At 37.0% G+C, this 27,381-nt stretch overlaps 3 protein-coding genes across 5 annotated transcripts; 1 reads left to right on the top strand and 2 right to left on the bottom strand.

The window, feature by feature from the left end:
* Positions 1-3,625: 3,625 nt before the first annotated feature.
* On the top strand, positions 3,626-4,923 carry rbp4 (retinol binding protein 4, plasma). Its single transcript, XM_084434661.1, has 6 exons — positions 3,626-3,692; positions 3,776-3,895; positions 3,976-4,112; positions 4,198-4,304; positions 4,379-4,591; positions 4,703-4,923. Exons 2-6 carry the CDS (start codon positions 3,794-3,796, stop codon positions 4,720-4,722), a joined length of 579 nt encoding a protein of 192 aa, XP_084290787.1. The 5' UTR covers positions 3,626-3,692; positions 3,776-3,793; the 3' UTR covers positions 4,723-4,923.
* Positions 4,924-7,307: 2,384 nt separating this feature from the next.
* Positions 7,308-14,610, bottom strand: cep55l (centrosomal protein 55 like). Of its 2 annotated transcripts, none has more exons than XM_084434251.1 (9): positions 14,502-14,610; positions 14,127-14,342; positions 13,678-13,938; positions 10,435-10,479; positions 10,192-10,342; positions 9,834-10,096; positions 8,403-8,474; positions 7,959-8,084; positions 7,308-7,854 (listed from the first exon to the last, which is right to left on the bottom strand). In XM_084434251.1, the coding sequence occupies exons 2-9, from the start codon at positions 14,319-14,321 to the stop codon at positions 7,645-7,647; spliced, it is 1,323 nt and encodes a 440-aa protein (XP_084290377.1). In that variant the 5' UTR covers positions 14,322-14,342; positions 14,502-14,610; the 3' UTR covers positions 7,308-7,644. The 2 variants fall into 2 exon arrangements, with proteins under 2 accessions (XP_084290377.1, XP_084290378.1); XM_084434252.1 differs by having other exon boundaries at positions 7,327-7,854; positions 14,506-14,593.
* Positions 14,611-16,340: 1,730 nt separating this feature from the next.
* On the bottom strand, positions 16,341-27,357 carry prrt2 (proline-rich transmembrane protein 2). Of its 2 annotated transcripts, none has more exons than XM_084434168.1 (5): positions 27,132-27,357; positions 25,953-26,199; positions 20,955-21,262; positions 19,705-19,834; positions 16,341-18,323 (listed from the first exon to the last, which is right to left on the bottom strand). In XM_084434168.1, the coding sequence occupies exons 2-5, from the start codon at positions 26,140-26,142 to the stop codon at positions 18,307-18,309; spliced, it is 645 nt and encodes a 214-aa protein (XP_084290294.1). In that variant the 5' UTR covers positions 26,143-26,199; positions 27,132-27,357; the 3' UTR covers positions 16,341-18,306. The 2 variants fall into 2 exon arrangements, with proteins under 2 accessions (XP_084290294.1, XP_084290293.1); XM_084434167.1 differs by having other exon boundaries at positions 16,342-18,323; positions 25,914-26,199.
* Between the last annotated feature and the right edge of the window lie 24 nt (positions 27,358-27,381).

Raw genomic sequence — 27,381 nt, 5'->3', positions numbered from 1 at the left:
GGCTTACAGGCTGAAGGGATCAAAGCGGCCGCTAATTAAAGTGACGTCATGACATTAAACCCCTAAGCTTTCTTAACCTGCAAATCCCCACCCTGATCATTTTATGTTAGACAATCCAGTCAGAGCCAAACTCCCCTGTTTCTCCAGTGGAGAAAGTGTTGACACATGACACAATATTTGTCACATCAGTGTGTCGATGAAACCGATGGTGTTTCTGATCTAATGCACCATCACCATCACCAGCGCTTGAGTGTTCATTGGGCCCAGTTTGTGCACAAGGAGAGAAGTTGCAGTCCTTGCTTAGATCTTCATATCCGTGCTAAAATAATACATTTGTGGAAAAATGTTTCAACATTTTCATTTTAACTGGCATATTCAGTTACTTATGTATATATATATAGTGCTATTTTTTTTTCTTGAGCACTGAATTCAGCATATTAGAATATTAGAATGATTTCTGAAGGATAATTGGACACCGAACACTGTTTCATAGCCTATATATATATGTGTTTTTGAAAGAAGTCTCTATGCTCACCAAAACGGGATTCATTTGATTTAATAAATACATCAATTAATAAATAAATCAAATACAGCAAAAATACTAATATTATGCATTGTTATTACAATTTTAAATCAAATTCTACTTAATTTCAAAAAAAAAATCAGCATCATTTATCCTTCAGAAATCGTTCTAATATGTCGATTTGCTGCTCTCTATATATATTTAGCCTATATAATACACACACACAGGAAGCCAAAGTCATGATTAAAAATATTGAGAAATCACAGTACAGTCCCTTAAATATGCACTTAAATGTTTAAAACCATGATATTAAATACAAAAAAGTTAACAAATGATATGCCAACCACCCAAATGTAAAATCTTTGAAGCATTGCCCTTCTTCAACCTAGCTCTCAAGCTCTCCGAGTAAGAAGAGAGATTCTCTAAATCGGGCTATTATTAGCCTTTTTAACCTTTCTGCACCCGGGAATGAAGCTGCACACCCAGGATCTATTTACACCGGTAGGATCTGTCAGTCTGCCAGACAAATAAAGCGATCTGTCTCCTTTTTCTTTTTATCAAGGAACGGATCAGGTAGCAGGCATACGGTATGTAAAAGGAAAAAGCCTTGCATTATATGTACCTGGCTTTGTAAATCCAGGATTAAGTAAAAGTGATTATCAGGATATCCTCTCTTGAAGGGAGAGAGCTCGGCTTGGCACGTTTAAGTTCACAGTGAGGAGCCGACAGACACAGCGATGCTAAATTTACCACACTCACCATTCATTTAATTGAATGTTGATGGATAAAATACCACACACTCAATGTTTTAATGAAGCCAAATGTATATACGTAGGGTCTGATGCACACGCAAACAAACAAGTGCATTTATGTATTTATTGAATGATCTTGAATGATTGAGATATCAGGCCTCAGGCTGACAGTAAAGTCTTGAATTTTTGACCCTGATATATTCAAGACAGCTGTCAGCAATCCATCAGCATCACCTCTGAGCCGAAACACAGGGTTGTCTGATATTTACCCCCTCATTCCCAAACAAACATCCAAAAAGGATCATCATTTGTGTGTCAATGATCGCCTGCTGCTCATCATCAGCCTACAACAATCAAGATCTAATGAGCTGAGATTAGGCTTACTTAGCTTGATATCAGATCTGCTTTGCTTAACTTGTATTAGTAACGTTGCAAATAAAGCGGTTGAAGATGAAAGGGTGTTAAAACTGGCAATAAAAATCATATTAATGTATACGATGACATCACAATATCTCTGTTATTAGTTTTCTGTTATAGTAGTGACAGATAATGAACAGTCAGCCAGTCTCTTTTTTTACATGGACGCTTACTAAAATGAATGTTGAATTGATTAAAACAATTTTACTGTGTGCACAACAGTGTCATAAGAAAGACATGAAAGTCAGACAAATTGTAATAAGTAATAATTTGTAGATTTTTACCATATATAACATTCAGAAGTTTGTGGTCGGTACGATTTTTTTCAAACGCACATCAAACAGCTGATGGACCCCATTGACTTCCATAGTAGGAAAAGCAATACAATGGAAGTCAATGGGGCTCATCAACTGTGGTTACCGACATTCTTCAAAATATCTTCTTTTGTGTTCAGCAGAAGAAAGAAATTCATACAGGTTTGAAATAACTTGAGGGTGAGTAAATTATGACAGAATTTTCATTTTTGAGTCAACTATTCCTTTAATTATTTGACCTCAAAATGGCATTGTAGGTCACCTTTACAAATGTTTTGCTGCCTTATGTACCATCCAAAAAAAAAAGAGGTGTTGTAATATTTATGTAACAAAAAGTTACTTTTTTTTTTTCAAGGTTTTCCCAGGAATTTAGGTCATTGCAAACCTAGTTTTGCAAAACCAGCTACGTAACTTATGTCAATAACACTAAAAAGAGTCATGAAATACTCTACAGCACAATCACTTAGTTCTTTGTTATTAACAAGGATGTTCTGGAGAGGTTATTTGAGTTACTGTTGCCTTTCTATCAGCTCGAACCAGTCTGGCCATTCTTTCATTTTCTGGACATTTTCTTTTTCGAACCATTCTCTGGTGAAAATCCCAGTAGTTCAGCACTTTCTGAAATACTCAGACCAGCTCGTCTGGCACCAACAGCCACGCCACATTCAAAGCCACTTAAATCACATTTCTTCCCCGTTCTGAGGCTCAGTTTGAACTTCAGCGGATCGTCTTGCTTGCCCCATGTCTACATGACCAAATGCATTGAGCTGCTGTCATGTGATTGGCTGATTAGATATTTGTGATAATGAGCAGTTGAACATATAGTAGCCGTGGAGTGAATATATTGACATATTTACCTTTTGTTCAAATATTACTAAAACCATAGTTAAGGATTTTGTCAGGCTGTCATATAAAGAAATTCTGAACACATGCAGAAAGAACCATTTAATTAATAACTGATTATGTTGTAGTCAATGTATGTTTTATTTTTTCCTGTGAGCTATTTTGCATTTTATTTGCACGGTTTAGTGTTTTGTTCTTCTCTCGTATTTAATATATACATGTTCCTCAAATTATGTTGGTTTAATTGAACTTGTAGGGTCATTAAATACAAATATCCCCTTCCAGATATATCCCCCTCCCCTTCCTTAAAGTCATTTGGTTACTTTTAAAGGCCAAAAAAGAAATCTTTTTTTTTGTTTTTCGTTTTGATTCTCTGTTTCTGTTCGAGGCTGGGTTCTGATTCTTTGAATAAAAAAAATATTTGTTTTATATATATATATATTTAAGTCGTTTGGTTACAATTACAAACCTGAATGAAATGGTTCTACACTCACAAAACTGAAATGTTCCCTATTGAACAGGTTTCAGGGAACACGAATCAGAAACGCACACAAGCCGGCATGTGTTGAAGAATTCCCTTTATTTTAGCTTGAGCTCAAGCTCTTGCACAATCCAGCTGTAACCTGAAGAAAAACACATTCGGGGAGCAGAGGTCAACGCTACCGCGCTCCACACAGAGACCTGAAACACTGCTCTTATGTAATGACTTTTGTCCAATGACAGGCATGGTGGAGGCTGAATTTTGGGTCGTTGGGTGGGGTTTTGAATCTAGGGTCGCAGAATCTTGGCCCTATATAATGCAGCGGCCGCTGAGCGACAGTCATTTCAGATACTGTGATCAAGGTACGCACTTTTGGATGTGTTTGACGGACGACGTGTGAGGCGTTTGTTGGTGTTTTCCTAACTCTTCTACTCATTTCCCACAGCTCGACCACAGAAGCACCATGCTCAGGTTCTGCATAGCTCTCTGTGTCCTGGCCACATGCTGGGCGCAGGACTGTCAGGTCAGCAACATCACCGTCAAACAGGACTTTGACAAGATGAGGGTGAGTCAACCAGTATTTTCCTTCAATCCACATCTTGTTTCTGAGCTTTTGTTCCTCATACATTTCCACTGACCTTGCAGTATCAAGGAACATGGTATGCCGTGGCCAAGAAAGACCCCGTTGGTCTTTTCCTTCTTGATAATATTGTCGCCAGTTACAAAGTGGAGGAAGACGGAACCATGACGGCCGCCGCTATTGGCAGAGTCATCATTCTCAAGTGAGTTCAAGTGGGATTTTATGTTGATGTCGTGCACTTGCGCAATAAAAACCATTCAATTCTCGCATGCCGTTTTACTCTTCAGCAACTGGGAGATGTGCGCCAACATGTTTGGCACATTTGAAGATACCGAAGACCCCGCCAAGTTCAAGCTGAGATACTGGGGAGCCGCTGCATATCTCCAGACTGGATGTAAGTGTAGATTTATCATGTGCAAATCTCATGTTAGGTCATCTGCTCACGACCTGTTTGTGACCGTTTCACAGATGACGACCACTGGGTCATTGACACCGACTACGATAACTACGCCATCCACTACTCCTGCAGAGAGATGGATGAGGATGGAACCTGCTTGGATGGTTATTCCTTCATATTCTCCCGTCACCCTGATGGCCTCAGGGCTGAAGACCAGAAGATTGTGACGGAGAAGAAACAGGAGGTCTGCTTCCTGGGCAAATACAGACGCGTTTCACACACTGGTAAGATGGCTGAGCCTCGTGAATTATCATCACGAATATGCGCTCATTGGTCAGTATATGCAAAAGATCTAAATGGGCTAATGTGTTTTTGCTTTTTTTTTTATTGTGCAGGTTTCTGTGACGCTGCCTAAATGACCACTGCTCAAAAGAGCTCCTGTGGATGTAATCTGTTATATATTTCAAGCTGATATGTAAATTATTAATCATATTACTTAATAAAAGAGAATGGATAATAATTTTACGCAAAGCAAAAGTGAAAATGTGTAGCCTAATAATCATTTTTAATGCACAATAAGTGCAACTTTTCAAATAAACTTAAAAAATCAAAACAAGTATATGAATTCATTATTAAATTCAGTGATTGACTGTGGTATCACCATAGTTTAGCGAGTCAAAGTTCACTTGAACTCATAACCAACAATACAAACAGCACTGTGGTAAATCAATGCTTTTTGTTGACAAAATGTTGTGCAACTTGCACCATGATACAGAGCAACGAGTGTCAGCACACACATTACAGGTCAGTATGAGGAAATACATAATAAGATCATGTAATCTGTCAAGTTTTATCTGTTAAGAGTTATATCAACATGGATCACAAAACCAGTTGTATGGGTCAAAATGATCGATTTTTCTTTTATGGCAAAAATCATTGGAATATTAAGTAAAGATCATGTTCCATGAAGATATTTTGTACATTTCTTCCGTAAATATATGAAACATTTATTTTTGTGAGTGAATGCAGCAGAATCGCGAACGTAAATTGACAACTTTAAAGGGATTTTTCTCAATGTTTCGATTTTTTTGCACCCTCAGATTCCAGATATTCAAATAGTTGTATCTCGGCCAAATATGGTCCTATCATAACAAACCATACATCAATGGAAAGCTTATTTACTCAGCTTTCAGGTGATGTATAAAACTTTTGAACAAAATTTGATTGGCTGATAACACACGTCAGTCAAAGTTATGATCAAATGGAAAACGGCAGCTTCAACGGAAGGCTATCTGCTCCACGAAAATCCAGCTCAGCCTCACAAAAATTACAATATTCTTTCTGGAAATATAATCGTAACGTACTGAAATAGACAGTAATTGAATTTAGACACACTTTAATTTAATTATGAAAAAAATGTTTTGGGATTTTGACAGGGCCAGCAGAGAAGGTGGCCCACCACTGCATACACACCTGGGCATCTCTGAAAGGTTCTGCGAGGAGACAGTGGACATACTAAACAGAATACATACATACAGGGCTTGACATTAAAACTCGATTTCGTGTAGCAGTCTCTCCACCTTGGCCAGTTGAATGCAGGTGGATGCTGTGCGCTGCAGGTTTCAGAGTGAAGCACGACGCTGTGTGCAGGTTACGCGTTTCTTCCAGCGTCTCAGTTCCCAGTAAATGCTTAGTCTCTGCATGTTGTTATTTGTTTGAGTTTACAATAAAGTGCTTTTGGAAACAGGTATAAAGCCTTACACGCTTTGTTTCATAGTCTGTGTTGCACTGTCTGTAATAATTTCCACTCCATCTCTGCAAATGCTGAGTTTGGGTTGCTTATAACTAGCCTGGGAACGCAACGTGCGTCATTTCACCAGATTTGTTACGCAAATCTTTTGTAAGCCTACGTCAACACAGGACAATACATCAATATGTTTCTAAATATGCAAATTGTTGTTCATCACAGTTGCAAAATAAAAAATGTAAACCCTCACTCGGAGTTTGCATGTTTTGATGTCTATGTTATTGTCCAAGACATTACAGTGCCTGTAGCATTTCTACAGGTGGCCAAATATTAAATGGACATTTCAATTAAATGTTGATCGACCAATATTAAAAACTTATTTGATTGTGATGTAAAGTTTAACAATCTTTATTGAGCAAATTATTGCCTTGTTATTTTTTGTGTATTTTAAGTCATTTTAAAGGCTATATTTACTTAGGTCTGTTTTTATCACCACAAAAAAGATCAGATTACTCAATTAATTGTCAAAAATAATCGACTGATTACTTGATTACCAAAATAATGGTTAGTGACACAGCCCTATATTAGTTATACCATTTCAAAACACACCTGCATTGTTTTGCATTTCAGACGAATAAAAAGACTATTAAAAATATTGTTAAAATATCGTCTCATCTCATTCTCGTGCACCGAATATTGTGTATTAGGTTCCCATAAAAAAAAAAAAACTAAAAAACTGCATTTTCACTGGCCACAATTATGTTGTCGGGAAATTACAGAGTGGCTTGTAACTTTGGAAAACCACTAGCCAGTGACTGGTGAGCAAAAAAGTTAATGTCAAGCCCTGTGTATATAGCCTATATATATATATATATTATTTACAGATGACCAGGGATCTATTGATTCAATCTAGATTAGACATAATGTCCTGAGTATATGCTTTCTCTCTCTCAGATGGATTCTATAAATGTATTTATTGTCGTTGCCAGTTATCCTTACTCAAATATATTGCTTAACTGGCAATGAAATAATGCATGACACTTCCTGGAATCGAAGAGTTAATTAACTCGTTCTCCTCCAGCTACTGTGCCTTCACCTAATCCAACCTTTAAATAGTTTAATGCAGGATTTACACATGCAGTCTAATTCAAGACAGATTTGGTTTGCAAAGTCAGGACTGATGGATTGGAGTCGTTTCTAGACAAGTAACACATCAGAGGTGCCATGATACAAGACAAACACAGGCTTGTTTTCTGTCTTTTTCCTTTTATTCAAGTAGAGTTGACAATTCAGAGAAGGACTACGTTCCCACTTTTTTAGGAACAACTACAAATAAAAGAGAAACCTGGTCACCAAAAGCAAACTAAGAAAATAACATACATTTAAACTCATAAATTAAAATATTTTTAAATATGTCCCATGTAAAACAGATACTTTTATGAATAAAAGAGAAGTCCCTTCAAACTTTTCAAATTCAAGAATTTAAAACCGTGACTACTTAAAAAAAACATATATGATGAAGTTAATATAAAATACTGAAACATTTCTTTACAATGGTGACTACAATAAATCACTGTAAATAATGAAGTTTTATCTGAAGCAGTAGTCGAGGTGTGCGAGCAGCTCTCTGTGCTGGCTGGTGGGGTAAGAAGAGCCACAGTTCGGACACTCCAGCATACTCTCGTCTAGGATGTTATGGACTTTAGATGGAGACGTGGTTCGATCTTGAATAGTCAGTCTTTCAAAATCCATCCTGTTAAATGAGCTGGGCTCAGAGAAACGAGCCTCTCTCTGCTGTTTCTGAGGCACAAGGTCAATACAAGCATATTATTACACAATTACATAATTAAAAAAAAAGGTTAATGATCGTGTCGGGACGCATCAAGGAGCATCTCAGAACTTACGGACGACTCCAGGCGTGTGATCTGGTCTCTGGCCTTCCGCAGCTCTTTCAAAACTTTGTGCAGTTGGTGCTGTGAAGTTTGACGGTCTACCTTTTCATTTTCAGATTCTTTGGCCGACAACTGGATCTGTAGGATGGTCAATGACAAATAAGGGTGATGATAACACCAATAATAAAAGAAAAAAATCTTCATCAATCTAGGGATAGGTGCATGTCTTAGAAATTCATGTTGGCTTGGTTTAAAAATATGTCATGTGGTGTAACCATTAAAGGCGTAGTAAGCGATTTGTGAGAAACGCTGTTTAAAGTAGATCAGTCCGAGCAGCACAAATCAGCAGTAGGGGGCATATACACTCAAAATACATATTACAAGTCAAAAACATGAGCAAGATTAAAAAAAAAGACCCAGGAATGAAACAGTGAAAGCTAGTGTTGATCTGAATACCTGTTGTTCCAATATAGAGATTCTTTTCTTCTGCTCCTGCTGATTCATCAGGGATTTCTGCAATTGGTTCACCTTTCAAAACAGAAAAAAGAATTGCTCATTTTGTCTAGAAAATACAGTTAATATGTCTGTCAAATGAAATGAGTATATATATATATATATATATACCAATATATCAACCAAGGATGCGTTTCCCAAAAGCACTGGAAGCCAAAATGGACAGTATTTGGGAAATGCAGCATGGAGCTGGGCATCGACACAACTTTCACGATTCGATTCAATTTCGATTCAAAAACTTGCAATTTGACTCAATTCAAAATGTAACGTTACGTGACATTGTTTACAAGCAGTTTTATAAAAAAAATTCTGTGCTTGAAACACTGATTAAGCGATTACATGAGACATTTCGGAAAGTTTTCAACATACCTTCTGATGTTTATTCATGTTTATTTCCACGCGCCGCCGCTTCGCTTAAAATGAGACGCTACATCAATCTGTCACGCCGCATTAAAGAGCACCAAAACGGTATTTATTGTTTGAATTTCATTATAAAATTGACAGAATTTAAAAGCTGAGACTTTGTTTCATATTAGAAGTAGCAACGCTCAAAGCTTAATGCGATGTATTGGATAAGAGGCGCGCTGCAAATGTTTAAATTGTTCAAAACTGTTTCTTGGGATTTAAAACTGAGAGTTGCATAAAAATAAGAAAATCAATATTTTAATCCAGTTCTAGCCTGGACTGATCAATCTGTTAATATTTGGCCATTTTGAGATCGGCATCAGCCGTTAACTGCATCAGATCAAAACTAGCTTCCACTAATGCTGTATAAACTTTAGACTGGTAGTGTGAAAAGTACTTACACAAAAATGAGTTTCTGGTTTAGTATTCTCCCATAGCAAACTGTGCTAGTTGCTTACAAGTCTTTGGCATTTCTAAAAACTATAGATCGCAACTCATATTATGAATCAGTATATTATATGTATTATTAATTAATTAATTATAGAAAACATTAGGCCTGTCACGATTATTGATTAATCAACTGATCGTGGATTTTCAATCTAATCACAATTATTGTGCAGTTTTTTCTATTTCAATCACATTTTTCTATATTAAATGATAACATCAATGACCCCCAATAAGCATATTGCTTTGTCCTGTTCTTTAAGTTTTAATATTAAAAGTGTGGCGGCCAGGCTGGCCACTGAGGCTAAACGAGTCCATTGCATTCTGTTATTATTAAAATAAAATATATTTAAAATGATATGTACATGATTGACAAAATTTCAATATACGTACTTGCCAACTAAAACGGCATAATGTATATTGGCATGAGAAGGACCTTTGGCCCCCCTGCTCTCCAAATACGGGCAATTAAAAAGTCCATACTGATCTAACACCCAAAATGAGGTTCATATTCTGCACGTGTACCTGCATGAGTAGTTCGGCCACCCTCTTCCTCTCGTCCTCCAGCTCAGCGTGCAGTCGAGCAGTTCGCTCTGACGAACACCTCCTCTCCTCCTGCAGAATCTCTCGGTCTCTTCTCCTCTCCTCCTGGAGCTGCTCCCGGGCCTGAGCCGCTTCCCTCCTCTTCTCCTCATACCTCCCTCTCAGATCCTTCACTTCTGCCTGGAAGAGGCTCGCACGGGCCCGTTCGGCCTCCAACTCACGCTGAGCCTCCTGCGCAGACTGGTCTGTGGGGCAAGAAGAGAGAACCAATGATGATACTGGGTTATATAGATCCACAATTTGATTCTGTCCACTCTGAGTGTCTTTAAAGAATTTTGACCATCTGAACTGGCTTCTTTGAACTTTTGCTGGAGTGCTTTATTTGCTTCATTTAACTGCGTCTCAAACTCCTTGGTCTTGGCTAAGACGCCCTGAACATAAGCCTCCCGCTGCTGGTCGTAAACAAGCCAGTTACGGTTCTTCTCCAGAGCCTGTACTCAAAAACAGAGAGAGGTGATGAACAGATGAGTCTAGCAGAAAGCAGCAGGAACGCCTCATCTGAACTCTTGGGTTGTGAACTCACATCTCGCAACTGCTCCTGCACTGTCGCAAGCTCACCAGATGAAACCTGTCGGGGAAAAAAAACACAAAATATTCAATTCACGTTTATTTGTATAGTGCTTTTCACAATACACATCATTTCAAAGCAGCTTTACAGAAAGTGCATGAGTCCATATTACAATTATCAGAGGTAACAGTCTAAGTTAAGTATTTCAGAAATGTACATATACAAAGTCACAGTTAGCTACAAATGTATTAATTTAAACTATGTTATTAATGCAGAAACAATGAGCTCATTGAAGTAATGAATACTTGTTTGTTAACAAATGATTATGACATTTAGAAAATATAGCATTGGTGCATGTTGATTCAGTGTTTGCGTCATCTGAAATCTTTGCAGGAATTATGACGACAAGTATAACAAGTCAAATAAACACTAGATAAATGTGTTAAGATGATTAAAATTGAAATCGCAAAGAAAAAAAATGCATCTTATAAATTATAAAAAAGATGAAACCTTTCACATCATAAATGACTTAACTAATAATAACCTCTTCTTGGGTTTGAACCACCAATTTATGGGTTACTAGCCCAATCTTTAACCAATGACATCAATTTGGATCAATGCATACATTAAATGACTAACAAATAATGTGATGTATGCAATGTGCAAAAAGATGTCAATGTATTAAAACAAGATCAAACTGGCACTGAGCTGTTTGATGAGGTCATGTGCAACATTTTATTACTTTTCATGTTTTTTTGTTGTGGATGTTCCAGTTGAGATACAGGATTTGCAATTTTCATAGAGATCGGTTAAATGTTCCTGTTATATTTTGATTGCATTTGTGAGCTAATAAAAATATAAACTGATTGTGAAAAATAGGAACATAATACTGTAATATCCATATATCGATCGCAGGCCTCTGAATCTAATCAAAATGTAACCGTATCGCAGTATGTTTGGAGGCATCAGCAAATATCATACCGCTGGCTAAGAGAATCAATGTCCGATCGTATGGTGATGACATGTCAGATTTACACCCTCATAAGCTAAAACACCAATCTTGTACAGTGCAAACCGAGCACCTTTTTGACCGATGCCCTGCTGAGACCTGTCAAACCAATCAGAACTTCAACCGACAGGCTGACAATCTCTGAAAAGGATGAATTGTTAGCATAATTTAATAATGAAAAGATTACACTGGGAGTTGCATGGCAGAGCTAAGGCCCACTGCCTTTAATTTAATTCCAGTAAGAGTGTTTATTTGAGAGTATTTACATTTAAAAATTCCAGTGTTTATTTATTCAAATGGACGACACGAATTTGTGTGCTGGCTACGATTAAGGAATTAAAGGTTCTTGATGAAATTATTGAATTTTATGCTAATATATTACCCCTCCCTAACCAGTTATGAGCAAATTCTAAAGATTTCATTGGTCTTGAGAATCACTGTGCTGATTTCCTACACAAACACAAACCCCTAACCCGAACATTAACCCTAGTCTAGTGTTGGTAGCACATGACTTTCCTGAACTCTGAACTGAATCCAAGAAGTCTGAACTCTTCTTGACAGAAGACTGTGATTGAGTCGACCAATGATATCGTCTCATTTAGATTTGAATATAACTTTTTTTTAAATTATTTCATCATTACTAAAATAATTAGTTGTGGTCTACTAACATCACTCCATCAGCACTAGTTAGGCGGCTTCTCGGAGTAAGAAAATAGTTGTTTGAGATGAAATGCTGCCATCTAGTGTATGAACCTCATCATGCACTCATGTGCCTGGAAATACCATGATGCTAAATTACAGGAAATTACATACCAAAAAAAAACACCCACACACACAAAAAATAGTGCTTATTTTAATAAGCCCAATAGTAAATATGCACATAAAAACAAAGTAATTTCTGTAGGCCTTTAAAGAGATACTTCACCCAAAATTTTAATTATGTCATTAATTTCTCACCCTCATGTCGTTTTGACTTTTGTACATCTTCGGAACACAAATGAAGATATTTTTTATGAAATCGGAGAGATTTCTGTCCCTCTATTGACAGCTACATTGAAGGACGCTTCAAAAAGTTCATAAAGAGATCGTAAAACTAATCCATATGAATTGAGCAGTTTAGATAAAATTTCCGAAGAGACTCGATCACTTTATATGATGAACAGATTGAATTTAGTATTTTATTCACATATAAACATTCATCAACTCACACATCAGTTGTGGTAAACGGAAGCTCAAGCATGTTCGCTTGACGTGCGAGAACCAATGAGGTTCATTCTCGTGTTACGCAGCACGTTTGAGCTTCAACAAGAACCAATGAGGTTCATTCTCGTGTTACGCAGCACGTTTGAGCTTCAGCAAGAACCAATGAGGTTCATTCTCGTGTTACGCAGCACGTTTGAGCTTCAGCAAGAACCAATGAGGTTCTTTCTCGTGTTACGCAGCACGTTTGAGCTTCAGCAAGAACCAATGAGGTTCATTCTCGTGTTACGCAGCACGTTTGAGCTTCAGCAAGAACCAATGAGGTTCATTCTCGTGTTACGCAGCACGTTTGAGCTTCAGCAAGAACCAATGAGGTTCTTTCTCGTGTTACGCAGCACGTTTGAGCTTCAGCAAGAACCAATGAGGTTCATTCTCGTGTTACGCAGCACGTTTGAGCTTCAGCAAGAACCAATGAGGTTCATTCGTGTTACGCAGAGCGTTTGAGCTTCAGCGAGAACCAATGAGGTTTGTTCTCGCGCGTCAAGCAGGTTCGGTTGAGCTTCTGTTTATGTTTGCTGATCAATGTTTATATGTGAATAAAAGCCTAAATTTAGCCTAATCTGTTCATCATATAAAGCGATAGAGACTGGAGGGTTTGTAATGACATGAGGGTGAGTAATTAATGACAGAATATTTATTTCTGGGTGAACTGTCCCTTAAATTAATAAGAGAGAATGGAAAGAGTCCTGAAGTGTACCGTTAAGAATTTTGAGCTTGATATGCAGTGTCTATGGTTATATAAACTAAAATATAGTATATAATTTACAATAAATATATATAGGGACCCTGCCAAATCCTGACTGTGTGTGTGTATATATATATACACACATTTAATCTTTCATTTTATTTTTACATTTATTTAGTATCTTATTTAACCATGACAGTAGTTCATGACAGAAGTGGAAACCGTGCATTTTTCAAGCTCAAAATTCTTAACAGTAAAGTTAAAGAAAGCCCTAATACGAAGGGTCTAAAGTCAGCTCCCCTACCGTTTGTTTCTCAAGTGTGCCACACCTCTCAGAAACCACACAATACTTGTTCTTCAGGTCTTCGGTCTCCTTCACGAGAGCCTGAAACTGTTTCTCTCTCTGTTCGGCCTCCCGTTGCTTCTCCTCGAGCTGGTTCTGCAGCGAAGACACCACGTCCCCGTGAGCGGAGCGTACCTGCTGTCTGAGGACACACACCTCCTGATCCTTCACCAGCAGCTGCTGAGAGTTCATCTCCGTCAGAGTCTCCAGGGACAGAATCCTCTGAGTTTTAAAAAGAGATCATATGTGCAGGATGATAATCTTTCACTTCATAACGAGGAAATGTAGAGAATATTCCATCTATCTACATATATACATTTATAAGAATGACACAGACATCTTGATTTTTTTGTTGTTGTTGTTGTTGACATTTTAAACAGATTTCAGGTAGAAAGCAGGCATGAGTTCACCTCCAGGAGTTTGGCTTTGTCCGAGTCTGGATGTGTGTGTTGATGTCTCCCAGCTTTCTTCATGTCCTCCAGACTTTTCTTCAACTGCTGATTCTCTCTCTTCAGTTTCTCGATCTCTATGTCCACTGACTTCGAGCTGTTGCTTTTAAAGCCCAGTTTATTCACGAGAGTCTCCTTTGCCCCCTTCGCTGCCATGTCTGGAGTGTGATGTCTCAGCTTTTTCCATAACAAAATCAAAATGAATAGGACCCGTGAACCTCCCAAGTAAAAGCACAGTTGCAGTATATCGAATAGCAAACAGCGAAAGTTCTGCTTGATTTAAGACTGAAGGTTATACAAAATAATCTGAATAAAACAAATAAAGTATTTACTTACGCACAAGAATGAATGCTTAGGTGTAGAAGAACAGCAACATCAATCTGTGAGGAAACGGTTCTGTTTCACTTCCGTGATATTGAAAACAAGTTCAAATATTGCGCGTCCTGCGTCATATCCGGAACGCAGTCGTTGGGTGAAGATGGTGCTGATTCTGGAACGGATGTCAACAAATATCTTGCAGTTTTATCTTCAGTCCACATATAGGTTATTGATACCGGTTTAATGTCTGTAAAATGCAGTATTACAATAAAAACATTCTGTAATGTAATCCGTAGTCTAAAATATTTATGTGCGACTAAATAAGGCACAAAATGTAAACAACACCAACAAATAATAATAGGCTAATAATATTATTTCCATTTCGTTTACACTACCGTTATTAAAGTTTGGGTCAGTTTTTGAACGAAGTCTCTAATGCTCACCAAGGCTGCAATTATTTGATCAAAATACAGTTATTACACTGTTTTCTCATTTAAAATATTTAAAATGTAATTTCTTCCTGTGATGCAAAGCAGATTTTTTGCTGCTATTTTTGTATTACAAAAACTGATAATTTTTTTATAGAATAAAACAATTCAAAAGAACAGCATTTATTTGAAATCTGCATTATAAATGTACTATCATGTTTGATCAATGTGCTTCCTTGCTGAATAAAGGTATTATTTAATTTAAGTATTAATTCAAATAAATTCAATGACCCCAAACTTTTGAATGGTTTGCTTATATAAGTTATTTATTCTCAATTTGAATGCAATTGGGTCATTCAAATGACAATATAACTGTGATCTCCCTCTGTGAAAATGCTATGACTTGCTGAAAATGTGTACATAAATAATTAAATACAAAAAGTAATTTAGGTGGGTTTGTTTTAATATGCTTCTATTTAGAATCACTTTGAAATCGAATGTTTTTGATACTCATCTCTGATAGATATGCCTGTTTGCGTCAGTAAATCTGGTGGTGCTGGCTAATGAGGACATGTTTTAAAGTTGGTTTCTTTACTGTTGGTTGGTTCTGGCAAGGTCAGTGTTGCTGCTGTGCGGGGGATGATGTTTGGGTTTTAGTGCTGCATCTGCACTCAACTGCAATAATCTGTAGCCTACTAATGACACAGCAGGCTGATGCAGCTGTTTATCACTCAGACACACACACACACCTCACCCTCCAGAAGTACAACATGGGCCTCATATTGCTCTGGGTATATCTGGGATTTGGGTGTTGAAAGACTTGGGTTTCATTATCAGAAATCCCCCACACTCATGCAGCGGTATTCATGTGTGAATTCAGTGCTTAATGCAAAATCCATCTTCAAAATCCAGCTAACCCAGGATTCTGCCAGAGAGGAGGGAAAAGGCTTGAAGAAAGCTTTTTTCCCCTGCCAGGATTTCCACTGTAATAAATAATGAATGACGGGAGTCCACACACAGAGCATTTAGCAGGAGTGCAGCTGTGATCTCGGGATCTTAGGATGATCCGAAGCTGTCGTTCACACACTGATCTCATTCCTTCGCTCGCTGATCCTCCAGTTCAGTGCAAACATCATTCAAGCAGCGTTAGACGTTCACAGCAGAATGCGGTTCCTCATTAAATATCTATTTCCTCCTGGATGTACTCCTCCTCCCTCGAGACTTTCTCATTCCACCCCTTCAGTGTTCGCTTCACTGGATCATGGTAGCCATCTTTTATTTCTCTCACTCACTCTCTTATTCTGACCTTGTTTGTTCTTTATTCTAAAAAAAATTATTCAGTCTATCTATCTGTCTATCTGTCTGTCTATCTATCATTTCTGTTGTTTGTTCCTTTAGTATTTCAAACATAGCATTTCTTAGCAAATCATTTGAAAAATGTGTAAATAAAAGTGTCCTCTCCCATCTCTGTGACCAAGTAACGGCACACAAATAAATGGAAAGACCTAGCCTATATATAACTCCATTTTCACACTGTTTTCTCCATGCTGTCTTCAATATGTCCAGTCTAATTCTCATATCTCACACACCTGAAGAGAGGCAGATGGTTTCCCTGGCAACAGAAGATTCAAACTCACTTAGTCCCACTAACAATTCAGGACAAAAAAAAAAAAATCCAGTAGTCAGACAAAGGCAAGACATTCACATCTGTTTCACATCTTATAATGCTTTATTCTGTTTCCCAAAGGAGGATACATAGAGGGAAATAGTGCTGCTTACAAGACTATCAAAATATCTGAGAAAGAACGGGTGCATGCAAAAATAAGTGCACAATGTTTAAGCTAAATATTTCATACATTTCAGCTCTTTATCTTTCTATAGGGCAGACTCAAACAAGACTGTAATCCCATGTGCCAAAAGGTTATCAGGAAAAAAAAAAAGCTGTATTAAAAATAAATATTAAAAAAGATAGAAAGACATGGATTTAACCTACAGGACCTACCATACATATAATTATTCACACATCACAAATTTTATAGTATAGCATATGCAATACCATTGACTCTAAACAGAAGTGAAATTCACAAGCTACATCCATTCACAACCAGAAAATGATGACGTCGACCGACATTGTTACAAACCCAACGTCCCACTCGTCAAAATCTCATCATCTTACATTCTTTTTGTATGTACAACTCAAAACCTACAGCAGTGTAATCGCTTCCAGAACCCCACAAGCTTGCATTACCAGCCCAAATGTCCCATTTGGATCTACAGGAAAGGTCATTAACACAACGTTTATATTGCAAGATTCGGTTGTGATTCGGCTACATTTAGCTACAGATATTTCAGACTACACAGTGTTTGTAAATCACCCAACAACACACTTCAATACAAAGGTTTGCAGCAGATACAGTGTGTTTTTATAAAGATTATTACTTCCAGAGACACTTTTACCATGTGATGAAAATCCGTCCTGCCTGTGAGTGCTTGCATATTGCTTTATCAAAAGGGGTGAGGAGGACGTTGCAAATTCTAATTTTGGATTTTCCAAAACATTGTTATTAGCTACATGTTGTCTATGCATGACTAAACACTAGTCATGAACGCGAACAGTCAAAGGTTTCCAGGTCAAATGACAAAAAATATAAGAAGAAAAAAAGGTTGGATTGTCATTTGATAAAGCGAAACGAAATATTAAACAATAATGAAATAAACTGTATCATGAACAATTTACAGTCCTAATTTACAGTATAAAATGACATTAATATAATAATAAAGATAACTCTTGTTACTAAGATATCTCTCCTCTGGTTCTCTGAGGTTTTGAAAACATAGTGAATCAAGTGTGTCTCTGATTTAATGATGTGACTCCAGTTATACGTGAGCTTTCTCACGACCGAGGACGTCCACAGTGAAATCTTCACGAACGATTGGCGTGTCGTTCTCATTGGATACTGGAAGGGAATAATCAGGCAAACCCGCGTCTGTATATTGATTTGGCTTATTTTCTGCTTCCGGAGAAGAAAAATACTTTTGCTCTACCAGCAATCCTCCTGTACAACAGCGTGTGAGTAGGACAGCCAGTCTTTACAGGATGTGAGCCATATTGTTTCAGTGTGAGAGCTGTTACCCATCAACCTCTGAGTAAGTGCCAAGGAACTAATCTCAGTTACGTGCGAGACTTCAGTGAAAGTATCCGGCTCCGTCTGTTTGAAGGATGGCATGTTTGTGCAGATTATCAAGGGTTCTTTCAGAGAACAAAGACATCTGATAATCGATTGCTCTCTGAGATGTGATTGCCGTCACAGCAGCAGCGGGGCAAAACAAATGGGCCGTGGCGTTCGGGTCAGTGGTCTGATGCGAAGCTGAAATCCATGGCGCGCTCAACGCTCTCAGGATTTTATATTAACTGAAAATCACAGATAAATCATGTTATTAATGTTAATGTAAGAAACAACACATAAAAGCACACTACACTGACTGTATGCTACTGTTCGAAAGTTTGTGGTCAGGTAAAATCTTTTAATACTTTTGAAAGTCTCAGGATCAACAAGGCAGCATTTATTTGATCAGAAACACAGGAAAAATTGTGAAATATTATTGCAATTTTAAAAAAAGTGTTTTCTATTTGAATATATTTTAAAATGTAATTTATTCCTGTGATCAAAGCTGAATTTTCAGCATCATTACTCCAGTCTTCAGTCAGTGTCACATGATCCTTCAGAAATCAGTATAATATGAGGATTTGCTGCTCAAGAAACATTTCTTGTTATTAATCAATGCTGATTATTTTATGTAAAACAGAAATCTGTACTGTCACTTTTGATCAATTTAATGCGTCTTCTTTGCAATCCTTACATTGAGTGGTAATGCAGTTTTGCAAAGAAATTCATGTCATAATGTGGAAACATTAATTTTAAGTATTTATATATATAAAGTGTATGTATGTATGTATATATATATATATATATATATATATATATAAGTGTGTGTGTCAATGCCATCGCAAGCAAAATTATTAAAATTGAAAATACTGTTGATTAGTATATAAATATTCCTCTATTATTCTTCCAAGACATTAAGTCTTGTGCTCAAGATTTAAAAAACAATAACAATAATATTTCAATAATATTCCAATTATAGTTGTTTACTATACAGGGTTGATATCGAACAAATCATTTGTAATTCATTTTTAAATAAATAAATACATATATACTTTCCGTTGGCGTCACTTATCTTATGTAATATGTCATTTGTAACACTCACTTTATATAATCCAATCAATTCTCATTGGATTAAATCCAGTCCTGTCCTGTTTTTTAACTGAAAATCCTGTTCACTCTGAAATACGTCACATATTGGAAGTAAATGGGTTGTGTCGAGTGCCGTTTCATTGACGTTAACAGTGTTTGCAACTGTGACATCTGCCTTCTCAGCCTAAAACCGATCATTATTCAAGTGATTACAAATAAGCTGTGTTAACTGTAAAGGTCCTCTAATCATCTATAGCTTTGTAGAAATGTTTCCAACATTAGAGCAAAAAAGCTAAATGTCCATTGGGAAAAAATCTGAAGTATTTAAACACTTCAAAAGACCAGAGAGAAGAAAATCTCCAGCTACAAAGGATTCTCTGGTTCTTGACCTACTTAGATGTCCTATGAATAGAGTTAGGATTCTGAGATAGAAGTTCGAACGCATTAATATCCAGCATTGAAGAGCATATTTCACGTCGAGTGAGTGTGTGTGACCATGAAGTGGAGGCATGGACGAAGAGGTCAGAGATCGCTTACTTGACAGATTCACGGCGCATGCTATGATGATGAGCGCTCCTCCCACCAGCGAGACCACAGAGAGCAGCTTCGCCACGCGACCCAAACGTCTCGCTCCGTCTACGTTCCCCTGCTCCAGACTGTTCCGGGACTAACAGAACATGACACCGTTCCATTACAGTCTGACTCATCTTACATATTGTATCACACAATTAAAAATTCAGTCTGGTATACAGAGGGAAAAATAATCATTTTGCATCTCCATTTGATATTACTGCATTGAGAAAATGTATGAAAGCGGATGCCTTTACCTTTTGATAAAGTCATTTTTGTAAGATTAGATTTCTATTGGACATATGATGTGTTTAAAGGTCAATGTCATCATTAAAATTGAATATATATTAGAATATATTTTCCTCCAGAAAAGTATCGGGGTTGATGGTAACTGGATTGACATTATAAGTCTTGTGCTCAAGTTATTATATTTCAGAAAATATCCAATAATACAATAATAATACTTCAATTGTCAGCTGTTTACTATACAAAATCATGGTAACAGGGTTGACTTTAAGATTTCTCTGACAAATGTAACAAAACATTAAATATAGTGACTTGATGCCATTACATATTTATTTCTGGAATAGTTAAAACTTTAAAATGGAATATATGATGGTAACAAGGTTGATACACAACTACTTTTGGTAACGCTTTATTTTACAGTGTCCTTATTACATATGTTACATGTACTTACTATAGTAATAGCTTTAAATTATGCATAATTACATGCAACTAACCCTCAACCAAATCCTACCCTAACCCTATAGTAAGTACATGTAGTTGCTTAATATTTCTCAGTACTTAAATATATAATTACACTGTAACAATGGCACCTTAAAATAAAGTGTAACCCTACTTTGTAATAAAACAATAAACTGAAAACTAAGAAAGAATAAAGGCAAAATGCTAGCAGCTCCATATACTGTATTTTTATTATTATTAAAATGTGTATATTTACTAATAAACAAGGAGACTTGGCTAGGGAAAGACCAAAAAAAGAGAGAAAAAGAAAATACAAAAAATAAAATAAAACTTTAACCTGGATTTTTTTCTATATATGTTTGGTGAAATGTTAATATTAACACATGTTTATTTAAAAATGCTTAAAATATGAAAAAATTAATTCTATTAAAAGTTAGCTATTCATGGTTAATATGAGGGACAGAAATGCCATCCTGCAGAATGAACCAAAAGGCCCTACAAGTTCTACATACCATGATGGAGTAAACAAATCCCACAATGTTGATTGGCCAGACCGGGCAGAAGCAGGCGATGACCGCGAGGATGAGGTAGTCTTTGGGTTTGGAGCGGTCCATCGGGGGGTTGGTGGCGATGCTAGAGTGGCGTGAGATGGAGGGCCGCGGGGAGAACGCTGTGTAGGCGATGGAGCTGGAGCGGCTGCCCATCCGAGTGCGGCCCACATGTGGATGGTGAGAATTAGGAAGAGAATGATGCCGGCGAGGAGGAGAGGAGAGAATTGGTTTGGATGCGAAAGCATTGTTCGGGGAACAAATCCCATCACCTGCCAAAAGAAAGAGAGGGTGTAGGCGGACAAAAATAATAAAACTGGTTACTTTGTTACTTGATCCTATGATGAGACAAAAGTAGTAATTTAATTAGTGACTTGGCAATGTTATATTGTAATGTAATATAAAATGTAATTTATTCCTGTGATCAAAGCTGAATTTTCCGCATCATTACTCCAGTCTTCAGTGTCACATGATCCTTCAGAAATCATTCTAATATGATGATTTGCTGCTCAAGAAACTTTTATTATTATTATCAATGGTGAAAACAGTAGTCTTAATATTTTGTGGAAATCATGATATACTACCATTCAACAGTTTGGGTAAGTTAGTATTGGTAAAATACTTTACAGTGAAAGCATTTATAATGTTACAAAAGATTTCTACATCAAATAAATGATGTTCTTTTGAACTTTCTATTCATTCTGAAACCAAATGTATCTTGGATTCCATAAAAATATGAACTAAGAAGTTAAATATGAACTAACTGTTAATATTAAAAACCATTATTAATAGTTATAAAGCACTAATAATAACTGATTATAAAAATCGTAATGATTCCAAACTTTTAATCGGTAGTGTATAATAGGACAATCATTTTATATAATGTGCACATGCCATATTCAAATAATTACTAAGAACATGTCTGTTATCATTATTGTTTGTCTCACCATGTTTCCCTCCAAATGTGATGATGTGTGTTGCCCAGGATGCTGTGCTCTTGAAAGCAACTTTAATTAAATGGCCACCAATGCAATTAATTCTCTAATCTGTGTCATGCCTCTCAGCTCCTCCTGCCAGGAAGCCCCGTTGGCAGTTTTGATTAGGATGCACAACTTTAATTTAATTAATTAAGAGTATTTACGACACACTCAGCGACTGTAAAACGAAGGGAAATAAATAATGTGCCATCTCGCTCTTAACCTTAAACGAACTCAGAGCATCACCAAGCCACAATAAACAACAAAACAGAGGAGAGGAGATTTTGTGCTTGTCCACGGCCAGCTCTCGGCCTCAATCATTCTGTGTTTAGTCAACAAAGAACGAGATTTACAGTGCATTATTTACAATGATCGGATTTGCAGTGCAGCAAACTATTCCTCTTAACGGTGCTGCAGGGAAGTGTGCTCTGAATTAATCATTTTCACTTTTATTTTCACTTTTTTAAAAGCTATTTGCTCATTACATCTTGAAATTATGCATCATATATTTCTTTTGTATAACCAGGATCAGAAAATAAGAGCAAATATGAGCCTTAGAGCAAATATGATTTAAAAAAACAAAAAGCCGCAAATTTAAAATCTGGGGACAGAAAGTGATTTTGATTGGTTATGTAACGTTTATAATATTCTATTCTTGGTCTGTCTTTTTATGGTATTAGTGCCTCTGTCGTGACCTGTAGCTGTCAGATACCTCTATTAGCTGTCTTTGTGAATGTGTTGCTAATTAAGTGGTTTTCGATTTAAAAAGAAACAACTAGTCAGCTCTAAAAACACTGAATGTGAAGAAAACACACCTCAACAACTCCTACACCTGAAACAGGGATGTGTATATCTTGAATTTACAGCTACTTTTGTATTTGACATTGATCTGGTTCAGTGTAGTTATTGTTAACTAAGAGTAGGGCTGCACGATATTGATATTCAATATGCAATACGATAATGCTTAGTGTAAAATACATTTAAATTATCTTTAAAATATATAAAAAATTATATAACCTACATATGTGTTTCACATTCTTTTTGTGACAAGAAAGTGAACATCAGTGTTTTACTGTAGTATAAGAAGTGTTATTTTAACATCAGTGTAAACCACGGGGTTTAGGGGTTCAGGTTATCCTACATTAGGTTTATTTAACAACAGAAACTGAATAATCAAATGTAAAAATAAAACACTGCTTAGTTTTCACTGTATGAATTTAATATATACTGATTCTTATTAAAGCTACAAAAGTTATTCAGCCAATAGCAGTGAGTGATTTTCTCTTTGTCTTTTGTTCATGACCCCAGTTATTGCAAGCCGTTGCGATATGCATATCGCGATATATACATTTGCGATATTTCGATCATTTCGATATATTGTGCAGCCCTAATAACTAAGAGTATTAAAAATATTTTTTGTTCATTAAAAAAGAAACAGAAACAAAATATAGTTGAAAATGTAAACTTGAAAAACAAATGAGAATCAGAAATGTTGCCTTAGCAACTGACTGAAATAAAATAAGTTGAAGTTACTATTTACTAAAACTGGAATTAAAAAGTCCCCCTTTAGTCAATAATTTTATCACTTAAAACTCATCTTTGATCACCAAAAGGACATATTTAAATGTTTTTTCCTTGAAGAAAAGTGTGTCATGCCTTAAAATAGCTTGAATGTAACTCTACACCCTTGCCTCATTTAGTATACACGGTTCTATGAATATGCAAATGAGCCCCGCCTCCACTCACTCGCAGCAGCTCAGAGATCCGCTCGTGGACGATCACACGTCACGCGTTGTCATGATTGGTTACAAGGTCATTTGTGACGTCAGAAACACCTGCGATTTCAAACCGTGTTTTTGAGACTGTCTTTGGTTCACAGCAGTTTTAAGGAGAAAATACTCAGCAAGGGTGTTGACTTATGAATTTGTACATGGTTTGTCTTATTAAAAACACCACATAGATATATAAACAACATTAAAAGCTTGATTTTCACCACGGGGGACATTAAAGGGAATATAGAATTCAGAAACCCTTGTTATTAGCGACACCGGTGGCCGATAAGTGAACTGCAGTCAGCAACTTCCCGCTCATGCTTGGACTGGTGCTCACGTAACTTACAGTACAAGAGACTGAACGTGATTCAAGGCCCCGATATACTCACGGCGAAGCTCTTTTTCATTCTTTGCTTAGAAGTAAAAAGAAGTTGGAAATACCTTTGCAGTGATATAATGTTAATGAACATCCCAACGCCGTCCACGCTGCTGAGAGCGAAGTTTAGATCAATATGTAAATATATGTTGCGAAAGCGTCTGACCATAGCGATGTGGAAAGGTTTGCACCAGCTCTGCGATTCACCGGCATCATTTCGACAGATGAGGTCATTAAAATTACACTGTTAAGATATAAAGTATATTTGAGACTGCAGATCTGCCTATGTGAGACGATGGTTTGAATGAATCCCTTTTCTTTGCATGACACATTAACATTACAGTACAGAGTGGCTCTTTTGGCATTATCATGTGTGTGGCAAAAACGTGAGTCCTTCAAACAAAACACACACAAAAAACAGTCTATTCAAGAAGAAGTAGAGGAAGGTCTAGTGTTTCGTTACTTGCTGTTCATGAGTTTCATTGCAAGCTGTTCACACATTGGAAATTGTGATGAAGCCAACTGTCAGAGACATTCAGTCTTTTATTCGTTAAGTTTCACTATCATGGACTTTTGGTTTGAAATTCTTAATTTCCTGTGTTCTTTGTTGTTACTATGGTAATTTACTTAATAATCGCACCTGCTAGTCGTTTTAGTTCATTATCCGTGAATATTTGATGGGCTGTTTACACGACACTGTTTTCAACTAAAAATGTTAAACTTTTTATGCGTTTTGGCCATTCGTTTATACGACAACGGCGTTTTGGGTGCCTGAAAAAGCAAACTTTTGAAAACTGTCCCAGTGTAAACAACAAAAACGCGAATCTCTGAAGACGATGACGGCATACACACGTATTACGTTCAGTCTATAGTGTTTCATCGCCATCTAATGGCCTGGCAGCAGAATACAGCGTTTTCAGTCGTTTTCGCGGATCAGTGCGAATGGGGATTGTTTTGACAATGGTGTCGTCTGTACGTGGAAAAATCCAAAGAAAAACTTCTCCGTTTTAAGCATTCCGTTGTCGTGTAAACGTACCCTAGGTCCCTAATTTCTCTGCCTGAGTTGTCGGTTATTACTTGTGATTGGAGTTCGTGCGAGAACACACTGTTACGTTACCTGTGGATGATCTGAGTTTGTTTGATTAAATACTTTTATTTTTGAATTCAACTTTATCTGACCTTCTTCTGTGGACTTTATTCACTGAGATCGTGACAGCTATACAGCCCCTTCAAAACTAATAAATAAAAATATGTATAAAATATTAAAAACTAATAAAACCAACAAACATATAACAACATTACTTTTGTGTGCTGAAAAATGAAAATGTAGACTGAAGTCATTCAAATAAAAGCTAATTAAAAATATTTATAACAGTCTGTTATCTTTGTCACAGACATTCAATTTAAGCCCTTAAAATAAATTGAACACATGCTTTTGTAATGGTTTCTTATAAAGAATATATGGTTAGAAAATAAATAAAAAATGGATAAAAAAAAAAAACTTTGTAGTTTACATTTTTCCCCTTTTTAGTCTGTCTTTTTGTACCTGCCGTTTTTAAGCACTGAAAACCCTCAACTCATCTCTGTTGTTTGCCTAATTACATGCCATTTTTAAAGCCATTATACTGATTGCTGTATGCAAATCACTGTAGTGTGATTGGCATAGCAGGACCTGAAAGTCCCCAATGTGTTCTTCCTGGAGGCAAGGCAGAGATGCTTTCTTATCAATTATTCTTATCCCCCCCTCCTTCACAAAACCCTTCCAAAATGACATATTATTGATGAAATGATGAATTACCACTCTGTGTTTTATCCTTGACCATAACGATGACCTCACCAGAGCAACGTGCCTCCTCAACGGACGGCTGGGGGAACGTGAGGGGGCGCAGACACGGGAAGGAGTCCGATCCCGCTCCGGCGGTCACCGGCTGATATGTAACAGGGCCCGGGGTCTGGCAACTCATGGCCTCCCCGTCTTGGGTACAAACCAGAGAGCCCAACGACGCCTGATGGTACTCTGTTTCCATAGAGACGACTGAGGTTGCAAAGGTGGCCGGTGTTGAGTTGATGTTCAGATGGTGTGGCTAAAACCGGAGAAAATTTGTGAGAAACAAGATTTATGTTATGAATCTCCTTAACATCGGCTGTGAGTGCATGGAAAAGCATGATGAGATGCAAACTCACACTCCGGCACATGGTGTCATCAACACACATACACACACACACACACCATCTGACTTCAAATTACATCCTGCAGAATCCAGCATCTGAGTCCTATTTTTACCACAAAAGAGCCTCGTCTACTTTGTTAAAATACCGTTTTCATCATATGGTTCGTTCATTTAACATGCATGCTTGTTTATCTCATTTTAACCTTTTAACCTAGAAATGTAGGTCATGAAACCGACCTCAGTTACAGACATAGTCATAGATATTAAAATTTTTACAGCAGGAGAATTAATCCACATTCTGTCGAAATATTTGAATATCCTTGACATATTTATTCAATGATAACAGCAATAATAGGACTGAATATGACTATTAAACAAAGGAGAATTACATTTCTCACAGAAAATACTGGTGTTAGTGAAAATAATCACAGGATGCTCCAAATAACACGCGCGGAGAACATGAGGGCAAATAAACAAAGCCGTGGGGAAAATAGGAGACATATGGAGGGATAGAGAGAGAGAGAGAGAGAGAGAGAGAGAGAGAGAGAGAGAGTGTGTAAAAAAAAAACAAGAGTGTTAATATAATTTAGTCCATAGTCCATGTATACGATATAATGTCGAATAAAGACGAATAAATAACGACGGACAGAGTGTGAAACATTATAAAGTCCTCATTTCTATGAAGACAAACATTCTTTGTCCTCATCCATCCGATAACACAGGTACCTATCCAGGTTAGGGAAACCCTTTTTTTTTTCTTTTTTTTTTTGTGCCCTACAGAAAATGAAAAACCATTCAAACGTTCATTTAGACACATAACTTATATAGTATAAATAAACACCTACCTTAGACCGCGCGATTCAAGCCAATGTACGATTGGACTCGCACGTACGCATTTGCATAAACACTCGCAAACGCGATTCTAAAGACAATTCGATGTTCCAGAGTGACATTTAATCGTCGTTCTGCACGTGAAGAGAAACCAGCGCGTGAAGGTGTTGTCTATCAGAGCGCGTGCTGTCTCGGTAGGGATCCTCTCAGGTCTGCAGGCTCACACACACTGGACGGAAGACGGCGTGAAATGAGGAAACTACA

The sequence above is a fragment of the Rutilus rutilus genome, assembly GCF_951802725.1.
Source record: "Rutilus rutilus genome assembly, chromosome: 16".
NCBI classification, from domain to species: domain Eukaryota; kingdom Metazoa; phylum Chordata; class Actinopteri; order Cypriniformes; family Leuciscidae; genus Rutilus; species Rutilus rutilus.
Note: the sequence above shows the minus strand (reverse complement) of the source record. Positions and strands in the feature narration are given on the sequence as shown.

Excerpts from the sequence above, each read along its gene's own strand:
- rbp4 (XM_084434661.1), top strand. The coding sequence starts at position 3,794 with ATGCTCAGGTTCTGCATAGCTCTCTGTGTCCTGGCCACATGCTGGGCG. Across the intron at positions 4,113-4,197 it reads GGCAGAGTCATCATTCTCAA|CAACTGGGAGATGTGCGCCA; the intron begins GTGAGTTCAAGT and ends TTTACTCTTCAG. Across the intron at positions 4,305-4,378 it reads TGCATATCTCCAGACTGGAT|ATGACGACCACTGGGTCATT; the intron begins GTAAGTGTAGAT and ends ACCGTTTCACAG.
- cep55l (XM_084434251.1), bottom strand. The coding sequence starts at position 14,321 with ATGGCAGCGAAGGGGGCAAAGGAGACTCTCGTGAATAAACTGGGCTTT. Across the intron at positions 10,097-10,191 it reads CAAAGAAGCCAGTTCAGATG|ACCAGTCTGCGCAGGAGGCT; the intron begins GTCAAAATTCTT and ends CTTGCCCCACAG. Across the intron at positions 8,085-8,402 it reads TCTCTATATTGGAACAACAG|ATCCAGTTGTCGGCCAAAGA; the intron begins GTATTCAGATCA and ends ACCATCCTACAG.
- prrt2 (XM_084434167.1), bottom strand. The coding sequence starts at position 26,142 with ATGGAAACAGAGTACCATCAGGCGTCGTTGGGCTCTCTGGTTTGTACC. Across the intron at positions 21,263-25,913 it reads CAAGGATAAAACACAGAGTG|GTGATGGGATTTGTTCCCCG; the intron begins GTAATTCATCAT and ends TTCTTTTGGCAG. Across the intron at positions 19,835-20,954 it reads GATTTGTTTACTCCATCATG|TCCCGGAACAGTCTGGAGCA; the intron begins GTATGTAGAACT and ends ATGTTCTGTTAG.